This window comes from Nannospalax galili, unplaced genomic scaffold (assembly GCF_000622305.1).
Source record: "Nannospalax galili isolate Female #2095 unplaced genomic scaffold, S.galili_v1.0 scaffold553, whole genome shotgun sequence".
NCBI classification, from domain to species: Eukaryota; Metazoa; Chordata; class Mammalia; order Rodentia; family Spalacidae; genus Nannospalax; species Nannospalax galili.
In genome coordinates this window covers 3,714,310-3,724,738 of record NW_008336313.1, presented here as the reverse complement: position 1 = coordinate 3,724,738, position 10,429 = coordinate 3,714,310, and the positions used below count along the sequence as shown (strand labels likewise).

Here is a 10,429-nt window from a genome sequence, read left to right as displayed (position 1 = left end):
AGAGAGAGAGAGAGAGAGAGAGAGAGAGAGAGATCCTCCATACCTTAGTTTTAACTTCATGGATGTGGAAATTGAGGCTCAAATGGAAGAAAAACCCATCTAGCTCTAGAAAAGCCAGGATTTTCTTTTTTCAAACCTATTTATTTTTATTTTATGTGTACGAATATTTTGCCTGCATGTATGTAGGTGTACCATGTGTGTACCTGGCACCTTCAGAGGCCACCAGAGGACCTGGAACTGGAGTTACAGACAGTTGTGGGCCACCGTGTGGGTGCTGGGCACTGAACCTGGTTCCTCTGCAAGAGCAGCCAGTGCTCTTGACTGCTGAGCCCAAGAAAACTCTCCAGCCCAAGAAAAGCAAACATCTTGTTTGTATCTACTCCCAATGCCCTGCCCAGTGCCTGGCTCATGGCAGATATTCAGCAACTACTGATGCCTGGCTACATGCATGCAAGAATGAATAAGGGTCATAGCTGACCTCTAACACAGGTGGACTTCACGTCCAGTGGCTGTAATACAACATTCCCAGTGCAAAAGGGAAGAGGAACCAAGGATCTGAATGGAAGGGACATAGCTATAGAAAAAAGAGACAGAAAGGGGTCAGTTTTAGTAATGGTCCAGAGTTTTGGGAGGAGCTTGAGACTCTGGGTGCAGAAGGGGTGGGATGCCTGTGGCCAGAGGCCCCTCAGTTAGCCAGCTGTGTGATCACAAGCTTGTCAGCGAGCTTCATGTTTGATTTCCTCCTCTTTAAAGTGACTCTGTGATACTACTTCTCTCCATTGAATAACCCTTAAAGAGCTGTATGAATGCTAGTTGTTTTATTATGACCGTTACGTTGGCTCATTTTGTGGAAGTATCCTTGGACATTTCCACCTGTCAGCTTCTCCTTTAACCTCCTCAAGCACCAGCCCTCCTGCAATGGAAGGCAAGCAGTGTGAAATGGAAACATCCTTGTACAATTTTAAAACATCTTTATTTACTCTTGTGTGTTAAAGAGATTTGTCCTTGCAGCAAACACTAATTTATCCTGATAACTGAAGTTTGAGCAGCAGTGTAAGAGCCATTTGCTTTATTCCCTGTTCTTGTTGCTTGGTAGGGTTGACTCTAGCAAAGAAATGAAATTTGCCTAGAGGGTGGACGTCTAGGCAGGGTTGCCCAGTGGGAAGAGCCAGGCTCGCTCTTCTAGCTTGGACTCAAAGATCTGGATTCAAGTCCCAGTTCTGCAATATCCTGACTGTGTGACTCAGAAACAAACAAACAAACAAAAACAAACAAACGTGGACGTTCTCCGTGTTGCAGTTTGTTCATCTGAAGAAAGACGAGGCAAAGGTACATAGGGCTTAAAAATCTCAATGGAGGCAGTTAAGGAAATCATACATGTGCAGATACTCCTGCAATTTTTTTTTTTACCTGTTAGGAATGTTAATTATACTACCTCCCAAAGAGTTTCCACTAAAGTTGTTGCAAATAATTCCTTGAGATGAAAGCGTCTAAGGCTACTCCAATAGCCTTACCTCCTCTCTCCTTTCCCCCATAGGCAGTTCTTCATTCGCCAGCAAACCCACCACACCAACTGGATTGGGGGGAGGATTCCCACCTCTCAGCTCACCACAGAAAGCATCCCCTCAGCCAATGGGCGGAGGGTGGCAGCAGCCAGCAGGCTACAACTGGCAACAGGCACAGCCCAAGCCACAGCCCAGCATGCCTCACTCCTCCCCTCAGAACCGACCCAACTACAATGTGAGCTTCTCAGCCATGCCTGCGGGCCAGAGCGAACGTGGGAAAGGATCAACTAATCTGGGTGAGGATGAAGGGATGAGCCTGGTATAGGGTGGTCTGTCTGTGTGATCATACTGCTGGGATTGGTATGCCAGAAGGAGACAAAACCAACAACAGTAGTTTCTGAGATAATCCTATAGTTAAGAGACATCTTGTGATCTATAACCCCTGTACTGTGCATGGAACACCTGGGCCTACCGTCAGCCTGAACATGAGCAGCATGTTGTGATGGGTGGCTCTTCGTCTTCCGTTCTCCATGCTGGAGTGAGATGGAAGGCGTTTGTCGTAGGTTTTCATGTTAACTTCTCTTGTCACTGAGTGTAGCACTTACCATATAGTAAGCATTAAATAAATGTTGATTGAATGTGAGAGCAGGGCTAGATGAATCGTAAAGCTGTTATTCTTTGGAAGAAGATATTCTTCTAAAAAGGCTGGGAACCTGTCAAAATGGTGCTGGATTTTTTTCCCTTGGACCACAATGAGAGGAGTGGTTGGTGGATTCCTGAGATTTGGGGCACCAGTGATAGTACCAGTGCATATGGCTGGAGGATGCCCTAGATTGGATTCTTGACAATGAAGTTAAACTAATATACTTTGCATAACCGAGTGTTTAAGTTTGTCAGGAGGCCAGTTTCAGTACATTTGGCATCTCTATTGTTTGCTGTTCCCGAAAGTGAGGAGCAGGGCTTTCTCCGTTTGAAATGTAGAGAAAAAGACAATTCTACTCCATAGTAGTTAACGTGTGTTGAGTGCTTACTACCTGCAGGAGCTATCCTATGCATTTTTCATGTATTATTCCAGAGACTCTTCAAATCACTGTGATAGGTGTGAGGCAGATGTGTAAAGTAATTTCTCAAGTTCTTGCAACCCATGACAGCCAGGACTTGAATCCCAGCAATTTGGCTGAAGAACTTCTGTCTGTAACTGCTATTCACACCTGACCATGACACCGGTGTTCATCTGCAGCGCTGGGTGATAGAAATGCTAGTGCTGGGGATGTGTGACATCATGTTTATTCTCTGGTTAGCAGGGGAATTCCTTGGACAATTCTGTAGAGTCATGTGGCTTCCCCTCCACTTTTGTTTTGAGTAGCTATAGGGTGAGTGTCTTCTTGGAGCACTTACATTTTGGTGTGCACATGTGAATGTGGATCTTAAAGTACAGAGATGGCGAATAACTGTTAACTAAGAAATCACCCTTGGTTGGCAACTACTGACTGCATGGACTGCTGTGGTTTTGGTTTGTTTTAATCAGACAAACACTGAGATAACCAGGCACGACTTTAAGCATTGAAAAGAACTGGCTTATTCTCATGAGAACACTCTGAGGCAAGTCATATTGTTAACACCGTCCTTGTTTTCCAGATGAGGAAACTGTGCCTAGGTATGGTCTGCAACTTCCCTGTTGTCACACTGCCAAGAAGTGGCAGAGTTGGATTTCAAATGTGAAGAGCTTGGTTCCAGAATCTTTGTTCTTGGCTGCCATGATAGGCTGCCTCTACAAATGACAGAAAGATTGTAGGTCCACAACCAGATGGGTGGGAGGCAGAGCATGATCAGCTCAACCCACCACCTGGCTGTAAACAGGGAAGTGGCAGCATGGGTGTATTTCAAGAACCCAAACCCGGGCCATTTTCCCATCAATGATTCTGGTTAGTTGTGATGGTGGTGGAATTACCAGTGTCTTCATCTAAAAAGTTATAGTGGAAATGTGATTGGACTTAATTACATGACCCAGACGCTAGTCCTGCCCTTGCCATATCCACATATTGTGATTCTGGACGGGTCTCCTAAGTCCTCTAGCCTTCACTTTCCTCATCTGCTAAATGAGAGCCTTTACTCAACTCACAGGATAATTATGAGGGCGAAGGGATGAGTGCATGGAGAAAGTACTTTGAAGACTTAGTCCCATGAGGCATTCTGTGTAAGAATCAATGTCATAATGACTTTTCAAATATCATGTTACAGAAGGGAAACAAAAAGCAGCTGACTTTGAAGACCTGCTCTCTAGTCAAGGCTTCAATGCCCACAAAGACAAAAAGGGGCCTCGAACCATAGCTGAGATGAGAAAGGAGGAAATGGCCAAGGAAATGGATCCTGAGAAATTAAAGGTGAGCCCCTGATTGGTGTGGTTATCCTATAAGACAAAGACATGTGATAAAGTCCTGTATGTCTGGTCACCTCCTGTGTTAGTTACCTTAATGGCACTAGGACTTAAGTAACTGAAGTAACTTAAGGAAGGAAAGGTTTATTCCTGCCTCATGGCCTCATGGCCTCAGTGATGTCAGTCTATTGCGGCAGGGAAGGCATGGGAGCAGAAGCATGTGTGTTGGGGGTGGCTCTTCACATGGACGCAGAGCAGGAAGCAGAGAGAGGGGTATTGCAGTGAGGGGTGGGCAGGTATAACCTTCAAAGTCCCACCCCCAGGGAGCTACTTCTACCAGCAAGGCCCCACCTCCTAAAGTTCCACAGTCTCCCCAAACCTGAACCAGTGGGAAACATCTCAAATCATAACATTTTCCAAGGGCCCTACCTCTTAACGCCATCTGTCGCCTCGGGGGTTAGAACTCAACATATAACTCTGGGGTGGGAAACAAACCATATTAACTATGGAAGGAAGGTGCTGTGTCCTGGCAACCACGGTACTGAAATGAGTCTCTGAAGCTGTGGTTAGAGGACAGCCGTGCTCTTTGACAGCAAAGTAGCTTTTGGGGAAGCTTGGACATGATGGTTAATATCTTTAATAAAGAAATTGTAGTCTATGGTCTAGTGATACAGATTTCATACATTTCCAGTCAGATGAATAATGATATTTGATTTTATAGTTCAGATGCCTTTAGATTATAAACATGTCATTAGAGTTTGATGAGAAAAATGCTCTGTTTGTATTTTCTATCTGCCTTGAGGACTTCCAACTGTATCAAAACTGTTTCAGTTCTCTGCTGATCAACAGAGAAATACTTGTGTATCCAGGAATGGACATTGCTGCCACGTCAGGCTTGAGGTTTGCACAGATTGAGGAGAGGAAAGCTGAAGAAAATGAGGTCTCTGGCCTTCGCCACAGACTCTCTCTACTTTTAAGACATAGCACTTCTGTTTTTTTTAAACCAGTTTTTGATTCTGAAGATCTATCTAGGTAAGAATCAGCTTGGAGGAAAAAAGAATGATTTTGCACTTTAAAAAAGTTTGCAACTCAGTAAATAAATCCCAGCCTCTTGTTTTATAAATAAGGAAATGAGCAGTCCTTCATAGATGGGCCTGGGGTATGGTCAGCTACCTACAGGTTAGCCTGGAGACAGGTGACTATGTTGATGAATAGTGTGAGGCTGTAGGTGAGTACCTCAAGATCAGGAGAACTGGAATGCTGTTCCCAATTGGAGAGCTCAGATTCCTTCATGGTGGAATACCAAATACAGTAAGAATAATGCTCCTGCAGAGGAGGGCCTACTCTGTCTCTGTGTTACAATAGCTCCCAAACCAGGACTTCTGTGATTTCTCCTCATTTCTTGGCAGATTTAAATGTTAACTGTGCTAACATCCTTCAAGATGTTTTTGAGTGCGGTGAAGGATCCTGCATTTTGGCTTGCTTCTCATCACCTAACATCACAGAGGCTTAGTGTTCCTTCCAAAAACTTTGTGTCCACCTCTGTTACCTTTGCTCATTAGGCAAACCTGGACAGTTTTGTATAAAGGAAAGTTGTTTTGTTTTCAAAGCTATGTTTGCCTGTTTGGTTGGTACAGGGTATTTGATTGCTTAGGAGGGCAGCCATCAGTAATGTCAACTGAACCGTTTACCTATCAGCACTCACTCACTGTTGTGTCAAATGTAGATGCTGTTTTGTGATTTCTTCAGTTTAATCACTTTTGTTTTGTCTTTTTGAGACAGGGTCTCCCTGTAGCCCCAGCTGTCCTGGAACTCACTATGTAGACCAGGCTGGCCTTGAACTCACAGAGATCAACCTGCTTCTGCCTTCTAAGTGCTGGGATTAAAGGCGTGCACCACCATGCCTGGTCCTAGTTTAATCATTCACTTTTATTCAAATCATAAAGGCTCATAATTTAAACAAATGACTAAACAGACCAGTTAATTTAATAAGCCTTTTAAGCTCTACCCTGTGCCAGATCTGTTTGGTTCCTAAGATATAGTGATAAAAACAGTATTTTTTTCTCAAACAGCTCCTCATAATGACAGGAAAAGATGAACACACAAGTATAGTAGAGTAGGCCACCTTTTTGTTTGTTTGCTTGTGCTAGGAGTCAAACCCAGGGCAAGTGTTCTACCACAGAGCTACATCCTACCTTCACTTTAGCCTACCAACGAAGAATATTTACTTAGTTGACAAAGCAAGTAAATTCAGGTGTGACCTCATGAAGTTTACGTGTTAGGGGTGTGTAATTAACTGTAGGAGGGTGAAGAGGAAGGAATTCAAACCCACAGAGATGAACTCTGGAATTCCCAAGAAGGGATTTGAAGAATGATGAAGACCAGAAAGACAAGGTGGGAGGTGGGGGTGGAAGAGCATTCTCAGTAGAAGGGGCAGTCGATGTGTACAAGTACCCCAGTGTTACTGAACATGGCAGATTTCCAGAGCTCTGACAGAACACTCTGGACTATAAAGCAGTTGACAGTCTTAATCCTTTCCACAGATTCTAGAATGGATAGAAGGCAAAGAGAGAAACATCAGAGCCCTGCTTTCCACAATGCACACAGTGCTGTGGGCTGGGGAGACCAAGTGGAAGCCGGTGGGCATGGCAGACCTGGTGACACCAGAGCAGGTGAAGAAGGTGTACAGAAGGGCTGTGCTGGTGGTGCACCCTGACAAAGTGAGTAGAACGTGCTGCGCCGTGCTCTTGTCTGGTCCTCATTTCACACTTTAAATGTGCTGACTGATTAAGCCATGTATTTACTAAGACTGTTAATATCAGGTTAATATCCCTGTGTCAATATCAGGTATTTAAACAAATAGCTATGCTTCATGAGGTTGGCAGAGAGAAACCACATATTACCAGCAGTGGGATAAGCACCTTACTTAGAGAGGTACAGCACTCACTAGTGACTTATTTGGGGGGTTTAGATGTAATCTTGACCCCCACAATAGTAAAACAAGGCTGAGACATAAAAGGAAAACTCTGTTCCTGTAGAGATGCAGTGCTGTGTGTAGTCTGGATTGCAGGAAAAGCTTTAGAGTGCTTTGGGAAAAGTTGGTGATCAATAAGAGCTTTTAAATGTTACTAAAATAAAATGTCAGTGTTGTCATAGTTTGAACAAATGACTAGAGCACATAAGGGCACACACGGTCAGGAACTTCAGCTCCCTCTTGGCTGAAATTCCATAATTCATAGCAACACCTCGGATTGAAGCATGCTATCCTTCTGCGTGTGAACTGTACCCGTCATGTATTCTGAAGTCACAGTTGCAGTGCCTTTTGGGAACGCATGTTTGAATCCCACACACTTGATTTCCATCTCTCCATACTTTGTGACTAAATAGGATAATTAATGAGAAACAGCATTATGCTTGAATTTTGATCAGTCAAAAGAGAAATGGAAGCATGGAGAAATCCACAAACCATTTTCCCTATCATGAGTCTTAAAGATCTTATTTTTTTTTAGAAATTGGAAAAGGAAAGTTTGGAAATACAGTCAGTTGTAGACAAGGCTGTCATTTAAAATGAGATGGATCTTCTGCTCGATAAGCTCTCTGTTTTCTCCTTATTGATGATTACTACCTGGTATAAGTTTCCAGGGTGGTGCATAGTAATTAAGATCACATAGATAGGCTGCAAAAAAGAAACGTATTAATGGAAAAGCCATTTTAATTAGTTACAACCCATATTATCAGTGAAATTAATATAAATGTAATTTGGATTTGTGGTATCTAATGTGTGCTTTTCTTTTTCCTATAGGCCACTGGGCAACCCTATGAACAATATGCAAAGATGATTTTCATGGAGTTAAATGATGCCTGGTCTGAATTTGAAAACCAAGGCCAAAAGCCCTTGTATTAATTTGTGAGCTTTTCTATCTCAGCTGCAGCCCTGTGCTAATGCTTAGTGTGTATCACAACTCTGAGATTTTCACAGATGAACCAAAAATTCCAGTAATGTATACCCAGTACTAAACTGTTAAGTTATTTGTGAATTAATTTTTCATGATAAGGAATGTGAATGTTTGGTTTCTTGAAGTCCACAGAACCTAGAGGAACTTCAGCAAGCTCACCTTGCAGAGTCATGACATTTTAGCCTACCCTTTGGGAAGCCTACTCAGCATTTTGCCTGGTAGGACAGAGGCTACCCAAGGTGAAGGCAAGACATCCATCTCATTGTCTGGGAATGAGATTCATGAGTGAAAGTTATGACAATTGGGTTACATAATGGTTTTTAAAGAATGGTTTTTAGGGCTGTTTTTTTGTTTTTGTTTTTTAAAGTTGTCATTTGAGCAATGACTTTAAACAAACTCCAGGAATATCGCCAACAAGCATTTTTAAAGGAAATTTACAGTCATCTTTAGCATGATACTATGTATGTCTTTTGGTCAAGAGAGCTAACAAAAACAGAAGAGGTTGGATGGTGAGAAGTGATTGTGCAATCTAGGCATTACCACTAACCTTTCCTGGATAAGCTACAAATCCAAGTACATGCTGGCTAAAGACACCAGGGGGTTCTGAGATGTCAAAATCTAGATTCCTGGCCAGATAGTGGGCTTCGGACTCCCTTTCTCTTTAGAAAACGCTGGTTGATTGAAGAAAAACTCTGCAAACCACAACTCAAGTCTATTTGAAAGCCACTTCTAATTTTTGCCATAAGACTTAGAGCTCATCCCTTTGCATTGCCAAGGAAGCGTTCTTCACTGTAGAGATGTTGTAGAGTGGTTGAGCCTTGTCATAATTTGTCGGAACCAGCAGCTAGTAGGGACCTGCTGTTCTGGTGGATGGTGGGTGGCTATGGGTGGAACATAGAAGGCCGTACTGAGCGCTGGTTAGGAGAAGGGTCTGGGGAGCAAAGAGTTAGCTGTGTGCCATCAGATCCAGTTGGATAGCTTACCAGTGCTGGCTTTGAAGAAGCAGCCCTGCTCTCAAGTGAACCTGGATCTCCTGGATTATTTCCATGGGGTTTGCTGTTGGCAAAGTAGTTGGGACCTGTGTGGAAAAAGGCAGAAATGAAGCTTTCCCAGACCTACTGGCTTTCAGCTCAGGGTTTTCGTAGCTCTTGTTTTGCAGGGTAAGCATCTGAGACTTCAGTATGTCTCCTGGTGAGCATGTGCACAACATACATATTACATATACACAGAGATATGTACATGCATAATGTGCACATACATATTCACAAAGCAGGTGGTCAGAAAGATTTCTGTACTAATTGTAAAAGGTTCATGCTCAATATCGTGAAAAAGCTTTCAAACATTGTTTTTCAGACAATCAATTTTTGTTTCTGTTTTAATATTCTTGTGACAAACTGTACCGGAAAAGCAGCATGTCAAAAACTATTTTTGGTTTTGTATAGATCTCTTTTTTTTTCAATTACAAAATTCATTATTTATTTTACCTTTTACTGATAATGTGAAACTCTCAAAAAATGTTCTCTTTTAAAATATACAGCTATAAACTGTTCACGGTAACCATAACAACCTAGGTGTTATTTATTAATGTATTATAAAACAATGTTTGACCGGTATGTGCTTGTCTTATTTAACATTGGAATGTAAGACATGTTGCTGTGACCTTTTTTTCCTCATTCACATTTGTAGATATTGTGTGAACTACAGTATACAATGACAGTAATTAAAGGGTGTTATGTGGCTGTCACGTACATTTTGAAATGCTAGAATTATATTAGCTTCGTATCATGTTTGCATACTTCGCTCCTGGTTTCACCACTGAACATTATGCCATTAGCAATGAGGAAAAAAAAACCTTCCTTAAATTTGGGGCTTTCCCCCGTCTTTTTTCCAGATACATTAAAATTCTGGACCCCTATTTATCTCAAAACTCTTAACATATGCAGACCATCAGGTCTTGCATTCCTTTTAAATATCTGGTTGTGAAAGAGCTTGTTGTTGATCAGATTCACTGTTTCATTCATATTTATTGTAATATATTTTGTTTTGTAAATATGTTAAACACAAAATGTCAATGGTCTAAAATATTTGTAATGTATATTAAAAAGGATCAAAATACTGGTAGAAGTCTAAGTTATTTTTGTTCTTGTACGAATGCAGTGACAAGGGCTCTAGCAATGACTAAATGGTTAAGAGCGAGTACTGCTTTTGCAGAGGACATGAGTTCAGTTCCCAGCACCCATGTATGGCAGGTCACAACCACTCCATCTCCAGGAGGATCCAGTGGTTTCTTCTGGCCTCCATGGGCACCTGCACTCATACACACACACACACACACACACACACACATACTGATCATGCCTGGTGAACACTATGTTTAAAAAGGAAACAGCATAGACATCTTATTCTCATTAGAATATTAAAGCATTCTCAGAAGTGTGTTTGTGGGCTGAGGCAGAGCGATTGATCTGGAGTTTGGAACTTATCATAGACACAAAGCCTTACATAGTTTCCCTTCTTGCGGACAGAAGGGACATGCACATTTCGGTGCACACACTGCACCAGCGCATTTGAGCCCCCACTGTGCTGTGTGC

At 42.3% G+C, this 10,429-nt stretch overlaps 1 protein-coding gene across 3 annotated transcripts in view; it reads left to right on the top strand.

The window, feature by feature from the left end:
* The window catches only part of Dnajc6 (DnaJ heat shock protein family (Hsp40) member C6), a 178,655-nt gene extending 168,704 nt beyond the window's left edge, over nt 1-9,951 (top strand). For all 3 annotated transcript variants that reach the window (XM_008831060.3, XM_008831061.3, XM_008831059.3), the window contains 4 exons: nt 1,538-1,801; nt 3,747-3,889; nt 6,426-6,602; nt 7,685-9,951. In XM_008831060.3, the coding sequence (XP_008829282.1) occupies nt 1,538-1,801; nt 3,747-3,889; nt 6,426-6,602; nt 7,685-7,786 (686 nt within the window). In that variant the 3' untranslated portion in view covers nt 7,787-9,951. The remainder of the gene's footprint in view (nt 1-1,537; nt 1,802-3,746; nt 3,890-6,425; nt 6,603-7,684) is intronic.
* The last annotated feature ends 478 nt before the right edge of the window (nt 9,952-10,429 follow it).